The sequence below is a fragment of the Oncorhynchus kisutch genome, linkage group LG15 (assembly GCF_002021735.2).
Source record: "Oncorhynchus kisutch isolate 150728-3 linkage group LG15, Okis_V2, whole genome shotgun sequence".
In the NCBI taxonomy this organism is placed as follows: Eukaryota; Metazoa; Chordata; class Actinopteri; order Salmoniformes; family Salmonidae; genus Oncorhynchus; species Oncorhynchus kisutch.
In genome coordinates, this window is record NC_034188.2 from 64505449 (window position 1) to 64526433 (window position 20985).

At 42.2% G+C, this 20985-nt stretch overlaps 1 protein-coding gene across 2 annotated transcripts in view; it reads left to right on the forward strand.

The window, feature by feature from the left end:
- Positions 1-350: 350 nt before the first annotated feature.
- The window catches only part of caln1 (calneuron 1), a 103214-nt gene continuing 82579 nt past the window's right edge, over positions 351-20985 (forward strand). The window contains exons 1-2 of one of the 2 annotated variants that reach the window (XM_031790813.1): positions 351-2793; positions 20203-20327. In XM_031790813.1, coding sequence (XP_031646673.1) covers positions 2609-2793; positions 20203-20327 — 310 coding nt within the window. In that variant the 5' untranslated portion in view covers positions 351-2608. The remainder of the gene's footprint in view (positions 2794-20202; positions 20328-20985) is intronic. The other variant, XM_020501873.2, reaches the window with a different exon arrangement.

Genomic DNA, 20985 nt, shown 5'->3' on the forward strand with positions numbered 1-20985 from the left:
CTTCTGAAAATGCCTGAAAGTCTAGAACACCCAAAAGGAAGATTAAAATGAAGTATTGAAAAACATGAATGAGATGGATTTAGGTGATCAATGACCATTTCATCTACATTTACTCTAATGTATGGAAGACAATTAATGGGCTATATTAGCCATTTGTAACCTCAAAAGGGTAATGGCTATGCATGTCAATTTTTAAATGTTTTTATTTATATTAAAGTTCCCTAATTGTATAAGATAAACATTTTCATAATTGTTGTGATTTATTTTGGAGCCTCCCACATTTCCATATTGGGATGCAGATTGGGATGCAAAGGAGCCCACTTTTCGACAAGGCGCGTAGACCTGACGGATAGTAGGCTGTGCTAAACCAGTTGAGCAATGACTCTTGCCTGGTCAGTCTCTCCTTGTTGAGCGCTAACAACAGCCTTTGGAAGAAGAACTTATGACTGAAGCATTTTCATAAGGTTGGGAACTGTTTCTCCGTAGAAAACCTAGAATTGACATAAAAACGTGGATTGGCGAGGCAAACAACCGTTAAACACCGAACTCCTGAGACACTAATTGTGTGGGAGCGTCGTCTTGAACGCCGCTGAAGCGTCAACCTCTCCAGGCGTTCGGCACCAATACATCTGCCAGCTATAGGACGGTTACACGAAACAAACGGCTTGTGTTACTTAGGACACATTTTATAAGCAGTGAGCACCTAATATCAATGTAGCACATGGATATGGTGTGGACTGATAGGGGCTGTTAAAATTAATGGGACTTGGTCCAAAAGTGCTACCGTTCAATTGCGCCGGCTGGAACTGGGGCAGTGAATGTGCCCAGTCGGCTACGCATGGATTTGTCAATAGAAAGACGACCGACCAACCAACGCATCCTTTTGTTGTGGTGGATAAATTCTTCCACATTGTAGCTAAAATTGAATATTTTCTTCCAACAATAAAAAAGACCAACATTTATGAGAATTCAGGGGAAGTATTTTAACTGGATCCAAGTGCGTCTAACTCGGGAATCCTGTCGACTACGGATTTGATTAATCTCTTTCAAAGACATCCCACTGCTCTCCAAAAACGGTAAATCTGGAATTCAAGATATAATTTGAGTCATATTCAGTAACATTTGAACTTCTCGGTACCCATTGGAAATAGCCAATTTTCGACTGCCTTAGACAAGGTGGTTGTTATACACTTGTTGTTATTTAATAGCATACGTTCCTCTTTCTAGTATGATTGGTCATTCTTTGATGGAGTGAATATAATTTTGGATGGAGTATTTCAGAGTGTTTCATTATGATGTTTGAATTTTAGAATTGCTTAAATTTGCGTTATATGGAATCGAATTCATCCTCTGGCTTTATTTTAGAGTAGGCTTAATTAATAGCAAAGTCTTCATCAGACCATCATAATTACATTTCTCTATTGGTGTTATTGTGATAGAGAACAGGCTTTATTTTGACATTATGAAGTAGATAAAGAGAAAAACTAAGCTAATCACAGCACTGCATCATCATTTCGATCTTGTATGGCATGAATTAGCGAGTTCATTTTGATTTTGATCACAAGACACTGCACATTTCAGTGTAAATAAGAAAAGACCAAGACAAATTGGCTCCCGAGAGGCGCAGCAGTCTAAGGCGCTGCATCTCAGTGCAAGAAGGGTCACTACAGTCCCTGGTTCGAATCCAGGCTGTATCACATCAGGTCGTGATTGGGAGTCCCATAGGGCGGCGAATAATTGGCCCAGCGTCTTCCGGGGTTGGCTGTCATTGTAAATAATAATATGTTCTTAGCTGACTTGCCTAGTTAAATAAAGGTTACATTTCATTTTAGTGACTGGTTAAGACTGATAATTGATCCAAATGTATTATGATTATCAGATCATTCCATGTCAACACTGACCCTCTATCATACTGATGATGAGTGTGTTGTTAACAATTTACCGGAAGTTCTTCTGGAGAGCTGTGATGTTCTGGAGGTGTGAATTTCTGTGTTCACACATTTCATTAGAACACCTTGCCTCAGCGAGCCGATTGTCCATCCCGTGGGGGCTGTGAGGCGCTATGGGCGCTCCTCTGAGCCTGTATCACTGCTGAGCCTTGCAGTGACGCCCGCTTTTTACGCTTGCTTATCGTTGCATGTCACATATTTTTAAGAATGTCGCGCACCAGGTAGCCTTTTTCGACCTCTTGTCGCACATGATGCTGCTACGCGCTGTGAATACACGCTGCTAGGTGTGAGCGCTAGCGCAGCCGCAGAGGAAAGGCCGTGTCAGTCATTGGGACTCAATAAATCAAATCAAATTTAGGCGGTTGAAGACTCAATAATGAGTCTTCAACCGTGTTTCCCATTGTGGAGGAATGTTTGAGTGAATGAGTGAGTGTGAGACAGAGAGAGAGGGAGAGAGAGAATGGGAGAGTCAGTAAAGTGAGTCAGTGAGTGAGCCACTTCCATGGCTGAAATATTAACAACGGATTTCCTGATACTGATGCTGCTGCTTTGGGAGAAGCCCAAATTCGGGAGGAAGCAGTCAGGCTCAGTTGTCTGGGGACAGGCACCCTGCTGCTGCTGTGTTTAGGACTAGGAATCTCTGCCTGCGGAGCCGTCCGATGGAGGAGGAGATGACAGAGCAGGAGCCTCTGGGTTGGACAGAGGAGCCTGTACCTGAGGTAGGAGGAGAAGGAGAGGGAGAGTTACCGGGCTTAGGAACCCCTACCCCCAGAGACCTGATGGAGAGCCCGGTGAAGGAGCATGTTGCACTGCATCTGTACCCCAACACAGAGTATCAGAATGGGTAAGCAACAGAACAGCAGGGACTGGGAAACTGGGGTCTCCAACAACCTGCTCACATACACGTATAACCTGTGTAGTAGACTGAGCTGTGTGGGACTAGGAATTGTGTGCTTGTCTTTTCACACAGTATACTATAGTTGCAGAATATTTATTTAGTTATCTTTCCTTTGTCACTTGAATTTATAATACCAGAGTTGTAATCAATATTGGTGGTATACTTTAACCTCAGTTGTCTTCAATCATAGTTTATTGTCTGTCCTTTTGCGGCTAGTATTTAATGGCTGTATTGAAAGGTTTTTAAAGTTCAGATTAAAGCCATAGAGCTCATGGCAGATGATGACTCAATGGAGTCGTTCAATGTCATTTCAGCAAGCCATGACACCCACCTTTTCAGATTGTTCTGAAATCGGTTCTGTAGATAAAAACAGATAAGATAAGCATTCCGGAATATAATTTGAGCTCTGCGATATTAAGCTAATTGGTCGCACCCAAATTGGCCATTTTAATTTATAGGATTCATATAATATTCAGTAATTATAGTACCTAACATTCACTTTGGACAAAGCCTTTTTCTACAATGGGTGAGACATCAGGATCCAAAGAAATAGTCCAAATCTGAGATGGTGTGTGTCGAAATCCTCTTTCTTGTGCTTTTTGAGGTGTAAAGACCCAAAGGTCTTTACGTCATGAGGCAATGTATCATGTCATTGTGCCATAGACTTCTCCACTGGAGGAAATGCAGCAGAGGTACTGCTGTTGTCACCCTGTTGCACCTTACCTTCAGTAGTTGGCTAAAGGCTTTATACTGTATACTGTATTTATTTACACCAGACTAGTCATGGTAAAGGAGGTATAGGTAGGCTCTGGGTTTAGTAATGTGTTGTCTCTTAGAGACTGCAGAGGGAGTAAATTGTGTTGTCAGTAAGCATGGACAGGTTATGATCTGATATCAACTGTCAGCCATGGCGGGTGTCAATCCTCAATCTTCATTTCTAGTTCTACAGTATCATTGCTTGCTTTGTGTGTAGGATAGACCAACATTATCATCATTCCTTTTTTTGGCTATGTACGCTGTACACACCGGTGAAGGGTTTTCATAACTAGAGATGTTTTAAAGCAGTGTGATGAGGGTGTCTTTAGCCCTCTGTGGAGCCGAAGGAGCTATGAATATGAACTACAGGAAGGATATTCAGCACCAGCTTAACTATACAGTATAACAGTTACGACCTTGGCTGTTGGCTGTCTTGCATTGTACGCATTGTGCTGTGTACCTGCTGCTGCACTGTAACTTAAAGTATGCACTACCGTTCAAAAGTATGGGGTCACTTAGAAATGTCCCTGTTTTTTAAAGAAAAGCCATTTTGTTTGTCCATTAAAAGAACATACAATTGATCAGAAATACAGTGTAGACATTGTTAATGTTGGAAATGACTATTGTAGCTGAAAACAGCCGATAAAAAAAAAAAATGGAATATCTACATTGGCGTACAGAAGCCCATTATCAGCAACCATCACTCCTGTGTTCCTGTGGCATGTTGTGTTAGCTAATCCAAGTTTATCATTTAAAAAGGCTAATTTATCATTAGAAAACCCTTTTGTCATTATGTTAGCACAGCTGAAAACTGTTGTTCTGATTAAAGAAACATTCAAACTTGCCTTCTTAAGACCTGTTGAGTATCTGGAGCATTAGCATTTGTGGGTTCGATTACAGGCTCAAAATGGCCAGAAACAAATAACTTTCTTCTGAAACTTTCATTGTCAACAGTGAAGAGGCGACTCCGGGACGCTGGCCTTCGAGGTAGAGTTGCAAAGAAAAAGCCATATCTCAGACTGGCCAATAAAAATAAATGATTTAGATGGGTAAAAGAACACAGACACCGGACAGAGGAACTTTGCCTAGAAGACCAGCATCCCAGAGTCGCCTCTTCACTTTTGATGTTGAGACTGGTGTTTTGCGGGTACCATTTAATGAAGCTGCCAGTTGAGGACTTGTGAGGTGTCTGTTTCTCAAACTAGACACTCTAATGTACTTGGCCTCTTGCTCAGTTGTGCACCGGGGCCTTCCACTCCACTTTCTATTCTGGTTAGGGCCAGTATGCGCTGTTCTGTGAAGGGAGAAGTACACAGCGTTGTACGAGATCTTCAGTTTCTTGGTGATTTCTCGCATGGAATAGCATTCATTTCTCAGAACAAGAATAGACTTACGAGTTTCAGAAGAAAGTTCTTTGTTTCTGGCCATTTTGAGCCTGTAATCGAAACCACAAATGCTGATTGATGCTCCAGATACTCAAATAGTTTAAAGAAGGCAAGTTGTATTACTTCTTTATTTAGAACAACAGTTTTGAGCTGTGCTAACATAATTGCAAAAGGGTTTTCTAATGATCAATTAGCCTTTTAAAATGATCAACTTGGATTAGCTAACACAACGTACCATTGGAACACAGGAGTGATGGTTGCTGATAATGGGCCTCTGTACGCTTATGTAGATATTCCATACAAATCAGCCGTTTCCAGCTACAATAGTCATTTACAACATTAACAATGTCTACGCTGTATTTCTGATCAATTTGATGTTATGTTCACGGACAAAAAATGGGCTTTCTTTCAAAAACAAGGACATTTCTAAGTGAGCCCAAGCTTTTTGACGGTAGTGTATGTGTGAATCAACTTAATTTTGATAAGATTTTGCACATGAATTGCATCTTCCATAAGTTTTGTGTGAATTTTGTTTAGTGTGGCCCTATGATCATTTGTTGTTGTTCTGATCCAATTCTGAGTATCTTAACACCATACGTTACGTTGTCTAACGCCATCATAAAATGTACTTTGTGTGTGTGCATGCTGTGGCCTTGGAATGAGGACTGGCCATCAGGTCTCCCCGGGCATCACAGACAAGGCCAATGCATAACACTGCTGCAGTCAGCCTGCAGTTTGATTAGTCACGCCTACCCTCTGGAGTCTGGACACACAGCGTTGGTCCTTTAGCAGCAGGTTGATTCGCCATGCCTTGCTCTGCCTTGCCTTCAGGACATGGGTTTCATATTTTGTTGAGCAGCAGGTATATTAGTCATTCCTTAGGATAGGACACACACACAGGCTTGGCCTTCACTGACACAGCAGGTTGATTGGTCATGCCTTGCTCCCCTCTGTATGCCTCAAGACATTGGTGTCATGACTAGCGTCTGGACACAGGCACAATCCTAAGTGAGACAACAGGTTGATTAGTCATGCCTTCCAGCACTCCCTTAGGACTGAGGCTACGTACCCCTGTAGGTGGCAGGCTAATGGTCATACCTTGCCTCCACCTCTCCCCCACAGATATCTGCATAGCCTTCTGACCCACTCCCTGGGGCAAGCCGTAATAGACAATATAATTTGTGGTCTGGTGATGCAGTGGGGCCTGATGCATAATATTCCAAGCAGGAGGAATGTAGCTTCTCTCTCTCGCTGTCTCTCACCAGTTGGTTTTAAAGCACACCATTAGTAATGAGTTTGCCATTAGTAACGGGTATATGACAAATCATTATGTACAGGACATTGTGTTCATTTTCACAGAACCATTACAGTTAGGTGTTGTTTTGGCAACTGTAAAAGGAATTGTTGCTATGCAATGTTTTCTACACGTAGTGCTGTACACTGTCCTGATTTCCCTCCCGATTTAACAGACTAGCCAAATGCAAGTTTAGTGCTCTGTTTGGGCTATGATGTAATGTATTATTAATGCAAATTAAATGGGACAACTTTTGAAGACCTCTGTAAAAAAGACATCTGTCATAGAGAATATACAGGCATGCTTCCAGTGTTAGAGGCAAAAGTTTGCATACTGAGAGTCTAGCCTACAACACTCTGAAATATTGATGCTTGATCTAATGATTATATCTCAATATGAGGCATTTCTACTGCCTATTTTATTAGGCTGTAAATCTTAGAGTGCAATCCAGACCACCTCTGCTTTCTGTATTGTACGCCTATATTTTAACTAATGGGGGGTAACATTATGCATTTGAATCACTAAATAATGAAAAGACAATAATTACTTTTTTAGAGTGGGATTTGTTGCCACTTCTGGTCAGTCTACTGCTGGGTCTGGAGCCAACTCTGTGTGTGTGTGTTGTGTGTGTGTGTGCCTGTGTGTGTGTACTCTGTCTCTCACTGATGTTTGTTCAACTCTGTCCTGCTGTTTGAACTATGTATACAGTACAGTAGCGGATGGTTTAGTTAGCCCAGCACTGTCCTGCTGTTTGAACTATGTATACAGTACAGTAGCGGATGGTTTAGTTAGCCCAGCACTGTCCTGCTGTTTGAACTATGTATACAGTACAGTAGCGGATGGTTTAGTTAGCCCAGCACTGTCCTGCTGTTTGAACTATGTACAGTTGAAGTTGGAAGTTTACATACACTTATGTTGGAGTCATTAAAACTCATTTCCTACCAGTCCACACATTTCTTGTTAACAAACTACAGTTTTGGCAAGTCGGTTAGGACATAACTTTGTGCATGACACAAGTCATTTTTCCAACAATTGTTTACAGACAGATTATTTCACTTATAATTCACTGTATCACAATTCTAGTGGGTCAGAGGTTTACATACACTAAGTTGACTGTGCCTTTAAACAGCTTGCAAAATTTCAGAAAATTATGTAATGGCTTTAAAAGCTTCTGATAGGCTAATTGACATAATTTGAGTCAATTGGATGTGTACCTGTGGATGTATTGCAAGGCCTACCTTCAAACTCAGTGCCTCTTTGCTTGACATCATGGGAAAATGAAAAGAAATCAGCCAAGACCTCAGAAAATAAATTGTAGACCTCCACAAGTCTGGTTCATCCTTGGGAGCAATTTCCAAACGGCATGAAGGTACCCCATTCATCTGTGCAAACAATAGTATGCAAGTATAAACAACATGGGACCACGCAGCCATCATACCGCTCAGGAAGGAGACTCGTTCTGTCTCCTAGAGATGAACGTACTTTGGTGCGAAAAGTGCAAATCAATCCCAGAACAACAGCAAAGGACCTTGTGAAGATGCTGAAGGAAACAGGTACAAAAGTATCTATATCCACAGTAAAACGAGTCCTATATTGACATAACCTGAAAGGCCGCTCAGCAAGGAAGGAGCCGCTGCTCCAAAACCGTCAAAAAAAGAACAGACTACCGTTTGCAACTGCACATGGGGACAAAGATCGTACCTTTTGGAAAAATGTCCTCTGGTCTGATTAAACAAAAATAGAACTGTTTGGCCATAATGACCATCATTATGTTTGGAGGAAAAAGGGGGATGCTTGCAAGCTGAAGAACACCATCCCAACCGTGAAGCACGGGGGTGGCAGCATCATGTTGTGGCAGTGCTTTGCTGCAGGAGGGACTGGTGCACTTCACAAAATAGATGGCATCATGAGGGAGGAAAATTATGTGGATGTATTGAAGCAAAATCTCTTGACATCAGTCAGGAAGTTAAAGCTTGGTCTCAAATGGGTCTTCCAAATGAACAATGACTCCAAGCATACTTCCAAAGTTGTGGCAAAATGGCTTAAGGACAACAAAGTCAAGGTATTGGAGTGGCCATCACACAGCCCTGACCTTAATTCCATAGAAAATGTGTGGGCAGAACTGACTCAGTTACATCAACTCTGCGTAAGGGATCTTGTCCTCCTCTTCTGAGGAGGAGTAGCGAGAAGGATCGGAGGACCAATTTGCAGGGGTGGTAAGTGTCCATAATGTTTATTTTAATACATAAACTGAACACTACGAAATACAAAACAATAAACCTGAAATTAACAAAACAGTGTGTGGTATGAACACTAACACGGAAGACAAACACCCACGAAACACAGGTGGAAAAAAGGCTACCTAAGTATGATTCTCAATCAGAGACAACTAACGACACCTGCCTCTGATTGAGAACCATACTAGGCCGAACACAGAAACCAACATAGAAAAAGAATAGACTGCCCACCCCAACTAACGCCCTGACCATACTAAACAAATACAAAACAAAGGAACTAAGGTCACAACGTGACAGTACCCACCCCCAAAGGTGCGGACTCCGGTCGCAAAACCTAAACCTATAGGGGAGGGTCTGGGTGGGCGTCTGTCCGCGGTGGCGGCTCTGGCGCGGGACGTGGACCCCATTGGCTTAGGTCTCCTACCTGCCTTCGCCACACTCCCCGTGTGCCCCCTCCCAAGACATTTTTGGGGCTGCCTCTCGGGCTTCCAGACGCTCTGCCGTGCTGCCTCCTCATACCACCGCCTCTCAGCTTTCGCTGCCTCCAGCTCAGCCTTGGGGCGGCGATATTCTCCAGCCTGTGCCCAGGGTCCCTTACCGTCCAGAATCTCCTCCCATGTCCAGGAGTCCTGCGATCGCTGCTTCTGCTGCTGCTGCCCGTTACCACGCTGCTTGGTCCTTTTGTGGTGGGTGTTTCTGTAAGGGATCTCGTCCTCCTCTTCTGAGGAGGAGTAGTGAGAAGGATCGGAGGACCAATTTGCAGGGGTGGTAAGTGTCCATAATGTTTATTTTAATACATAAACTGAACACTACGAAATACAAAACAATAAACGTGAAATGGACGAAACAGTCCCATGTGGTACGAACACTAACACGGAAGGCTACCTAAGTATGATTCTCAATCAGAGACAACTAACGGCATCGGCCTCTGATTGAGGACCATACTAGGCCGAACACAGAAACCAACATGGAAAAACAAACAGACTGCCCACCCCAACTCATGTTCAGCTGAGAAAGTGTAGCCCACATTACCCTTTGGCCTATGAGCTACATGGTTCTGAGTGGTACAGTGGATTTTAAAATGTTTATATCACACATAGCCTATTTCTTTTAACTCCTCATTTAGTTTCAAGAGGCGTCCCCCCATCCTCCTCTCAGTGTCTAATCAAAACAGAAGCCAATTAGAGCAAGGAAGTGCTTGCGCCCAAATCCCCTGCGCTCTCTCTCGCTCCCTGTTTTTATTTTCTGTTCTGTGATACCCCTGGGCTTCGATTTATTCAATAATGAATAGGAAAACATACCCCCTTGTTATGCTGGCATCACAGTGGGAGAGATTATTTATTATTACTTTTTTTATGGGGAAGTAGATCAGCATTATTATTGCAGATAGATTCAAATCAGATCAAATGTATTTATAAAGCCCTTCTTACATCACTGATATCTCAAAGTGCAAAGATTGTGGATTCTATCAATGTCGTTGTCTGCACCATTTCCAATCCCCCATATATATATTTTTTGTAAGTATATATTAATTTAAATATATATTGTATTTTATTATTAAATATATTTTCCTTCTTTATTATTTTCCCCTAACCCTACCAACCCTCTGCTAATTGAAGTAAACTAATGGACAACAATACGTAGGCTTCCATTTCCATTTTATACAGTGCCTTGCGAAAGTATTCAGCCCCCTTGAACTTTGCGACCTTTTGCCACATTTCAGGCTTCAAACATAAAGATATAAAACTGTGTTTTTTTGTGAAGAATCAACAACAAGTGGGACACAATCATGAAGTGGAACGACATTTATTGGATATTTAAAACTTTTCTAACAAATCAAAAACAGAAAAATTGGGCGTGCAAAATTATTCAGCCCCCTTAAGTTAATACTTTGTAGCGCCACCTTTTGCTGCGATTACAGCTGTAAGTCGCTTGGGGTATGTCTCTATCAGTTTTGCACATTGAGAGACTGACATTTTTTCCCATTCCTCCTTGCAAAACAGCTCGAGCTCAGTGAGGTTGGATGGAGAGCATTTGTGAACAGCAGTTTTCAGTTCTTTCCACAGATTCTCGATTGGATTCAGGTCTGGACTTTGACTTGGCATTCTAACACCTGGATATGTTTATTTTTGAACCATTCCATTGTAGATTTTGCTTTATGTTTTGGATCATTGTCTTGTTGGAAGACAAATCTCCGTCCCAGTCTCAGGTCTTTTGCAGACTCCATCAGGTTTTCTTCCAGAATGGTCCTGTATTTGCCTCCATCAATCTTACCATCAATTTTAACCATCTTCCCTGTCCCTGCTGAAGAAAAGCAGGCCCAAACCATGATGCTGCCACCACCATTTTTGACAGTGGGGATGGTGTGTTCAGGGTGATGAGCTGTGTTGCTTTTACGCCAAACATAACGTTTTGCATTGTTGACAAAAAGTTCAATTTTGGTTTCATCTGACCAGAGCACCTTCTTCCACATGTTTGGTGTGTCTCCCAGGTGGCTTGTGGCAAATTTAAAACAACACTTTTTATGGATATCTTTAAGAAATGGCTTTCTTTTTGCCACTCTTCCATAAAGGCCAGATTTGTGCAATATACGACTGATTGTTGTCCTATGGACAGAGTCTCCCACCTCAGCTGTAGATCTCTGCAGTTCATCCAGAGTGATCATGGGCCTCTTGACTGCATCTCTGATCTGTCTTCTCCTTGTATGAGCTGAAAGTTTAGAGGGACAGCCAGGTCTTGGTAGATTTGCAGTGGTCTGATACTCCTTCCATTTCAATATTATCGCTTGCACAATGCTCCTTGGGATGTTTAAAGCTTGGGAAATCTTTTTGTATCCAAATCCGGCTTTAAACTTCTTCACAACAGTATCTCGGACCTGCCTGGTGTGTTCCTTGTTCTTCATGATGCTCTCTGCGCTTTTAACGGACCTCTGAGACTATCACAGTGCAGGTGCATTTATACGGAGACTTGATTACACACAGGTGGATTGTATTTATCATCATTAGTCATTTAGGTCAACATTGGATCATTCAGAGATCCTCACTGAACTTCTGGAGAGTTTGCTGCACTGAATGTAAAGGTGCTGAATAATTTTGCATGCCCAATTTTTCAGTTTTTGATTAGTTAAAAAAGTTTGAAATATCCAATAAATGTCGTTCCACTTCATGATTGTGTCCCACTTGTTGTTGATTCTTCACAAAAAAATACAGTTGTATATCTTTATGTTTGAAGCCTGAAATGTGGCAAAAGGTCGCAAAGTTCAAGGGGGCCGAATACTTTCGCAAGGCACTGTACATACTATACTGAACAAAAATATAAACGCAGCAGTCCCATGCTTTAGCTGAAATAAAAGATCCCAGAAATGTTCCATATGCACAAAAGCTTATTTCTCTCAAATTTTGTTTACATCCCCGTTCGTGAGCATTTCTCCTTTGCCAAAATAATCCATTCACCTGACAGGTGTGAAATATCAAGAAGCTGATTAAACAGCATGATCATTACACAGGTGTACCTTGTGCTGGAGACAATACAAGGCCACTCTAAAATGTGCAGTTTTGTCACACATCACAATGCCACAGATGTCTCAAGTTTTGAGGGAGCGTGCAATTGGCATGCTGACTGCAGGAATGTTGATCTGTTGCCAGATCATTTAATGTTCATTTCTCTACCATAAGCCTCCAACATCATTTTAGAGAATTAGGCAGTACGTCCAACTGGCCTCACAACCACAGACCACGTGTAACCACGCCAAACCACGACCTCCACATTCGCCCTTTTCACCTGTGGGATCATCTGAGACCAGCCTCCTGAACAGTTGATGAAACTGAGGAGTATTTATGTCTGTAATAAAACCCTTTTTGTAGGGAAAACTCATTCTGATTCCCCAATGGGTGGTCCTTTCTCCCAAATGGGTGGCTGCATCCCTGCCCAGTCATGTGAAATCCATAGATTAGGGCCTAATGAATTTATTTAAATTGACTGATTTCCTTATATGAACTGTAACTCAGTAAAATCATTGAAATTGTTGCATGTTGCATTTATATTTTTGTTCAGTATATACATTTTTTACAGACACTGTATATTTTACATAAGTAATCTTTAAAAAACATTAAAAAATGTTTAGCTACCCTCAACCCCTCCCATCTATCTCTGAAAACCATCCCTTTTTGATTTCTAATTCCCATATCTTTTTCAATTGTGCTGTGATGTTTCACAAATGTTCTGAATCTTTCTATTCTCATAGTTTCTACGGATTGTAAATTGAAGATAAACATTTTTGCTAAGATTATTATTATATTATTGATCGATTGACTATGGCTTTTCAAGTCAACCAGCAGTGCTATTTGCAGAGTTAGCTCCAGGTAAATGTTACAATTCTTCAGCCATTCCTGAAGCTGCGAGTGGGAGAGTGTAACTACTACTTTGGGATCTTAAAATATGGACATCGTCACTTTCTGTTCGTTTGGTTTGTATTGTGTGTTTTGATTATATCACGTGGGAAAAAGATAACTCATGATAGTTCTCAGTCTCCAATTAAGGGTCAACTTTGGACTCAGCATGTTGTTTATCTTTCTAGTAACATATCCCACTAACTCACTGTTGAAGACCATCGGTAGGCTTGTGTGAGCAGCAGCATATAGAACTCTGAGTCTCTAAGCTCACAGACTATCTGATGTAGATGGTGCAGGCTCAGAGAAGCCTCAGTAACTCCAGCCCTCACTTCCCCTAACCTGCTATAATTACTGCTATTCAGATGAACTGGCAGTGCCAGTGTTTCCTCTTCATCACGTTCAGCACCATGTACTGCAGGCTAATGATAGAGGTCAGCCATGTTTGGGTTACAGCTTGTTGTATGGGCACTCGGGCAGACAGACAGGAGCTCTAGTCTAATGACTGCACTCTCTTTTCCCCTCTCTCTCTCTTGTTGCCTTTCTTTCCTCTCTTTGTTGTTCTTCACTCTCTATCTCAACACGAGGGCCCCTCAGGGGTGCAAGACAAAGGAGCTGATCGTGGACTACAGGAAGCGGAGAGCTGAGCACTCCCCCATCCACATCGACAGGGCTGTAGTGGAGTGGGTCGAGAGCTTCAAGTTCCTCAGTGTCCACATCACTAAGGAATTAGCATGGTCCAAACACACCAACACAGTAGTGAAGAGGGCACGACAACACCTTTTCCCCCTCAAGAGGCTGAAAATATTTGTCATGGGCTCTCAGATCCTCAAAAATGTCTACAGCTGCACCATTAGCATCTTGACTGGCTGCATCACCGCTTGGTATGGCAACTGCTTGGTATCTGACTGTAAGCCGTTACAGAGGGTAGTGCGTACGGTCCAGTACATCACAGGGGCCAATCTCCTTGCCATCCAGGACCTCCATACCAGGAGTTGTCAGAGGAAGGCCCCAAAAATGGTCAAAGACTCCAGCTACCAAAATCGTAGACTGTTCTCTCTGCTACCGCACTGCAAGCGGCACCGATGAATGAAGTCTGGAACCAACAGGACCCTGAACAGCTTTCACCCAAAGCCATAACACTGCTAAATAGTTGGTTAAATATACTGAACAAAATTATAAACGCAACATGCAAAGTGTTGGTCCCATGTTTCATGAGCTGAAATAAAAGATCCCACAATTTTACATACGCACAAAATCTTTTTTTATCTCTAATTTTGTGCACACATTTGTTTACATCCCTGTTGGTGAGCATTTCTCCTTTGCCAAGACAATCCATCCATCTGACAGTGTCTCCTGACCCCGCCTGTCTCAGCCTCCAGTATTTATGCTGCAGTAGTTTATGTATCGCGGGGCTAGGGTCAGTTTGTTATATCTGGAGTACTTCTCCTGTCCTTTTCGGTGTCCTGTGTGAATTTAAGTGTGCTCTCTCTAATTCTCTCTTTCTCTCTTTCTTTCTCTCTCTCGGAGGACCTGAGACCTAGGACCATGCCTCAGGACTACCTGACATGATGACTCCTTGCTGTCCCCAGTCCACCTGGCCGTGCTGCTGCTCCAGTTTCAACTGTTCTGCCTTATTATTATTGGACCATGCTGGTCATTTATGAACATTTGAACATCTTGGCCATGTTCTGTTATAATCTCCACCCAGGCACAGCCAGAAGAGGACTGGCCACCCCACATAGCCTGGTTCCTCTCTAGGTTTCTTCCTAGGTTTTGGCCTTTCTAGGGAGTTTTTCCTAGCCACCGTGCTTCTACACCTGCATTGCTTGCTGTTTGGGGTTTTAGGCTGGGTTTCTGTACAGCACTTTGAGATATCAGCTGATGTACGAAGGGCTATATAAATAAATGTGATTTTATTTGGTGTTGTGGTTATGGTATGAGCAGGCATAAGCTTCGGACTATGAACACAATTGCATTTTATCAAAGGGAATTTTCCTGTTGTTGTGCTATTCATCTGGCGCTATCACCTCATATTTCAGCATAAGCCCTATATCGCAAGGATCTGTACACAATTCCTGAAAGCTGAAAATGTCCCAGTTTTTCCATGGCCTGCATACTCACGCGACATGTCACCCATTGAGCATGTTTAGGATGCTCTGGATCAACGTGTACGGCAGCGTGTTCCCGTTCCAACAGCCAGCAACTTCCCACAGCCATTGAAAAGGAGTGGGACAACATTCCACAGGCCATAATCAACAGCCTGATCAATTCTATGTGAAGGAGATGTGTCACGCTGCATGAGGCAAATGGTGGTCACACCAGGTAATGCCTGGTTTTCTGATCCAAACCCGTAACTTTTTTTTAAGGTGTCTGTGACCAACAGATGCAAATCTTTATTCCCAGTCATTTGAAATCCATTAAGGCCTAATTAATTTAAATTGACTGATTTCCTTGTATGAACTCGGTAAAATCTTTGAAATTGTTGCATGTTGTGTTTATATTTTTGTTCTGTGTAGTTAACGAAATAGCTACCCGAACTATCTGCATTGACCCTTTTTTGAGTCATCACATACGCTGCTGCTTCTGTTTATCATGTCGCCTAGTCCCTACCTGTATGTACATATCAACCTCAATTACTCAAGTTACTCATTGTATATTTTTTCATTGTGTTATTATTTTTTAAATGATTTTTCTATTTTTCTCTGCATTGTCGGCAATGGCCCGTAAGTAAGCATTTCACGGTTAGTTTACACCTGTTGTTTTACAAATCATGTGACACATAACATTAGATATATTTCTCTCTCTCTCCAATTTAATTTAATTTAAGGGGCTTTATTGGCAAGGGAAACATGTGTTTACATTGACAAAGCAAGTGAAATAGATAATAAACACAAGTAAAATGTACAGTAAACATTACACTCACAAAAGTTCCAAAATAATAGACATTTAAAATGTCATATTATATCTATATACAGTGTTGTAATGATGTGCAAATAGTTAAAGTACAAAAGGGAATATAAATAAACATAAATATAGGTTGCATTTACAATGGTGTTTGTTCTTCACTGGTTGCCCTTTTCTTGTGGCAACAGGCCACAATTTTTGCTGCTGTGATTGCACACTGTGGTATTTCACCCAATAGATATGGGAGTTGATCAAAATTGGATTTGTTTTCAAATTCTTTGTGGATCTGTGTAATCTGAGGGAAATATGTGTCTCTAATATGGTCATACATTTGGCAGGAGGTTAGGAATTGCAGTTCAGTGTCCATCTCATTTTGTGGGCAGTCTTCCCTCTGCGGCCTTTCTCAATAGCAAGGCTATGCTAACTGAGTCTATACATAGTCAAAGATTTCCTTAATTTTGGGTCAGTCACAGTGGTCAGGTATTATACCACTGTACTCTCTGTTTAGGGCCAAATAGCATTCTAGTTTGCACTGTTTTTTTGTAATTTCTTTCCAATGTGTCAAGTATTTTTTTCCTCTCTCGTGATTTGGTTGGGTCTAATTGTGTTGCTGTCCTGGGTCTCTGCGGGTTATGTTTGTGTTTGTGAACAGAGCCCCAGTGTCACGCCCTGACCTTAGAGATCTCTGTTTATTCTCTATATTTTGGTTAGGTCAGGGTGTGACTAGGGTGGGTACTCTAGTTTTTGTATATCTATGTTTTATTTTTCTTTGTTGGCCTAGTATGGTTCCCAATCAGAGAGAGCTGTCTATCGTTGTCTCTGATTGGGGATCATACTTAGGCATCCCTTTTTCCTACCTTCAGTTGTGGGATCTTGTCTTTTTTTGATTGCATGTATTTTTGCACGACGAAGCTTTTCGTTCGTTGAATTGTTTATTGTATTTTTTTGCTGGTTCACATTTTAATAAAATATGATTAACTCAAATCACTCTGCGCCTTGGTCTACCCTTAACAACGAACGTTACACCCAGGATAAGCTCGGTTAGGGGGCTCTTCTCCAGGTTAATTTCTCTGTAGGTGATAGCTATGTTATGAAAGGTTTGAGAATCGCTTCCTTTGAGGTGGGTGTAGAATTTGTGTTGTGGAGAAATGACCAGGCAGGAGACGGGAGTACAGTTTGTTTCGCTTAGTCAAAACCTCTTGTGCTATACAGCCCCGGCCCAATAGTGCCCATGTGCATTTTCTTTTAGGTGTAGTAACATAACACTTCCTTTACACATTACTGCTTAGTAACATTATAGTAACTAATAATATAAACCATTACTTTTGTCTTATTGAGATTTACTGTCAGGGCTCAGGTCTGACAGAATCTGTGCAGAAGATGTAGGTGCTGCTGTAGGCCCTACTTGGTAGGGGACAGAAGCACCAGATCATCAGCAAACAGAAGACATTTGACTTCAGATTCTAGTAGGGTGAAGCCGGGTGCTGCAGACTGTTCTAGTGCCCTTGCCAATTTGTTGAAATATATGTTGAAGAGGGTGGGGCTTAAGCTGCATCCCTGTCTCAACCCCCGGCCCTGTGGAAAGAAATGTGTTTTTTGCTCATTTTTACCGCAAACTTGTTGTTTGTGTACATGGATTTTATAATGTCGTATGTTTTTCCCCCAACACCACTTTCCATGAATTTGTGTAGCAGAAATAAAAAAACATGTCTTTGTTTGTCTTTGTTTTGGTTTGTTTGTTTGTCAATTAGGGTGTGCAGGGTAAATATGTGGTCTGTCGTACGGTAATTTGGTAAAAAGTCTATTTGACATTTGCTCAGTAGTTTTTTTTTGCTGAGGAAATGTATGAGTCTGCTGTTAATGATAATGCAGAGGATTTTCCCAAGGTTTCTGTTGATGCATATCCCCCGGGAATGTTATTGTGGTCAAATTTGTCTTGGGGTGATCAGTCCTTGGTTCCAAATATTGGGGAAGATGCCAGAGCGGAGGATGATGTTAACGAGTTTAAGTATAGCCAATTGGAATTTGTGGTCTGTATATTTTATAATCTATACCTTCAACCCCACAGGTCTTTTTTGGGGTGGAGGGTTTGTATTTTGTCCTGTAGTTCATTCAATGTCATTGGAGAATACAGTAGGTTCTGGTAGTCCTTAAAAAGTGGATTCTAAGATTTGTATTTGATCATGTATATGCTTTTGCTGTTTTTTCTTTGTTATAGAGCCAAAAAGATTGGAGAAGTGGTTTATCCATACATCTCTGTTTTGGATAGATAACTCTTCATGTTTTTGTTTGTTTAGAGTTTTCACATTTTCCCAGAAATGGTTATATTGTATGGATTGTTCAATTACATTGAGCTGATTTCTGGTGTGCTGGTCCTTCTTTTACCGTAGTGTATTTCAGCATTGTTTCAGTGATTCACCATAGTGAAGGCGTAGGCTCAGGTGTTTCAGGATCTCTATATTTTTGGTTGGATAGGTTTCTCAATTTCTTTCTTAGGATTTTGCATTTTTCATCAATCCATTTGTCAAGGTTGCAAATTTTCTTAGGTTGTCTGCTTGAATTTTTTTGATTTGATAGGGAAGCTGAGATGTCAAATATACGGTTTAGGTTTTACACCTTCCTTATTACAGTAAACCCCTTTTTTATCAGGAAATTGTCTAGAAGGGATTACATTTCTTGTTGCCTAATAGTTTTTTGGTAGATTTCCATACTACTTTACTTCCATCTACAGCATTTCTTAATATTATTTAGTTTCTTTGGCTTTGATGCCTCATGATTGAGCATAGCTCTGTTCGTGTAGAGTGTGACTTTGCTGTGATCTGATAGGGGGGTCAGTGGACTGACTGTGAATGCTCTAAGAGACTCTGGGTTGAGGTCAGTGATAAAGTAGTCTACAGTACTACTGCCAAGAGATGGGCTATAGGTGTACCTCCCAAAGGAGTCCCCTCGAAGCCTACCATCGACTATGTACATACCCAGCATCCGACAGAGCGGTAAGAGTTGTGACCTGTTTTTGTTGGTCATAGTTGTCTCTATGGGGGCATATGGGGGAGGGAATGCTGTCACCTCCAGGTAGGTGTTTGTCCCCCTATGTGCTGAGGGTGTCCAGTTATTGTCCAGTTCTGGTATTTAGGTCGCCACAGACTAGTACATGTCCCTGAGCCTGGAAATTGTTGATCTCACCCTTTAGGATGGAGAAGCTGTCATCGTTAAAGTATGGGGATTTTATTGGGGGGACATAGGTAGCACACAATACATTTTTTCTCTGTTGAGATAATATCCTTATTAATTTCGAGACAGATGTAAAATTTTCCTGTTTTGACTAATTCAACAGAGTGGGTTAAGTCTGCTCTTTACCAAATTAGCATACCCCCTGCGTCTCTTCCCTGTTTCACACCTGGTAGTTTGGTGGATGGGACTACCAGCTCTCTGTAACCTAGAGGGCAACCAGTGGATCCTTCTCCTTTATACCATGTTTCTTGTAGGATGACAATGTCTGTATTTCCAATTTCTTTGATGAAGTCTGGGTTCCTGATCTTTAGGCCAAAGGAAGATGACCTCAGACCTTGTATATTCCAGAATGTGATAGTAAAAGCTTTGTGTTCCATAGTGTCTAGTGTTGTTTTTGTGTGGTTTAGGGCCGGACCATCAAAGTAGGTGTGAGCAGAGCATGTTGAGCATCTGATACATACCTCTTAGGTTGCAGGATGTGGCTTGGGCGGGTGTAATAGTTGGGGTTAGGCCTGTTGCTCTTCTCATGGCTTGGGCATATGTCCTGCTGTCATGTTGAGGTCCTTGCCACAGGGACGGGGGGCATGAGGTGGGCAGAAGGGGCCTAGGTCTGAAATGGGGGGGGTCTATATAGTCAGTGGCCAGCATTGCTTGAGGTGGTCTTAGCTGTTTGGGGTGTGGCTGGTGATGCTGTGGTCTGGGTGTAGGTCCTCTTGGTGTGGGTTCTCTCGATGCAGGTCCTTCGGGAGGGGTCTTGCAGGTCTGGGAGTGCGTCTCGCTGGTCTGGGCGGGGTGTACGTTGCTCTGTTGCTCCTGTGTGAGGTGCTGGGGCTACGGTTGAGGGTGACGTCCTTCAGGGTCCTAGCAAAAGTGGAGATTGCTGCCTTGTAGAGGTGGACCTGGTTGTAAAGGTAGGGTGGAGTGGTGGGTATACATTAGGTTTTGAGACACAGTCTCGCGAAATGCTTGCATTCATGGTGGCAGGGTGAAAGTATTTTCGTGGTAGCAGGGTGGAGATAACCACTTGTGCGTTGGAGAAAGTGGAAGAAGCTTTTTCAATCACTCCCCTGATTGCTCTCTCTCTCTCTCTCTCTCTCTGTCATGTTCAGATCTCACTGATCCTAAACTAATCAGTCCACCCTTTCTCTCACACACAGGGACAAGATGCCGTTCCACCATGTGACGGCAGGACTGCTGTACAAGGGGAACTACCTGAGTCACTCTCTGTCTGAGGACAACGACAGTGACCAGCTGGCCAGCATCTCTGTGGAGGAGCTAGATGGTGAGTCAAATCAAATCAAATTTATTTATATAGCCCTTCGTACATCAGCTGATATCTCAAAGTGCTGTACAGAAACCCAGCCTAAAACCCCAAACAGCAAGCAATGCAGGTGTTGAAGCACGAAGAGTCTCCTCATGGCTTGGGCTGGTACTACTGGGGCTAGGTTGGTTTGGGTTTGGTTGGGTTGGGCTTGATTGTTTCTGGTGAGAGGGGATAGAGATTAGGACTGGGACTGTGGATTTGGCTGGTGAGGGTCATAGAGAGAGATTGAGCTTAGGCCGGGGTTTGTGTGTTTGAATTGGGCAGGATAAATAGTAGGCTATATATGGGATAAGTAGTAAGACAGTATTCTGAGCCATGAATCACAGAGGTTGGACCAGTCAAAACATTTATTTACAAACACCGCTTGCCCCTGTTGCTGGAGCCAACAAAGCATTGGCTTTATAAACTATGACTATGAATTTTCTTATCACTTATCACACACAAGTAGAATTTGATTAATGGGCTCTTGCTCTCTCTTGGCATTAATTAGAGGAAGTAGCTGAGTCTGTGTTTATGAATGCTTTTATCTTGTGTGTGTGTGTGTACGTTGTTCTGAAACTAATCACCCCACTGGCCAGCCCAGCGGTGGAACCCAGCCCAGGCCTGATAAATATTA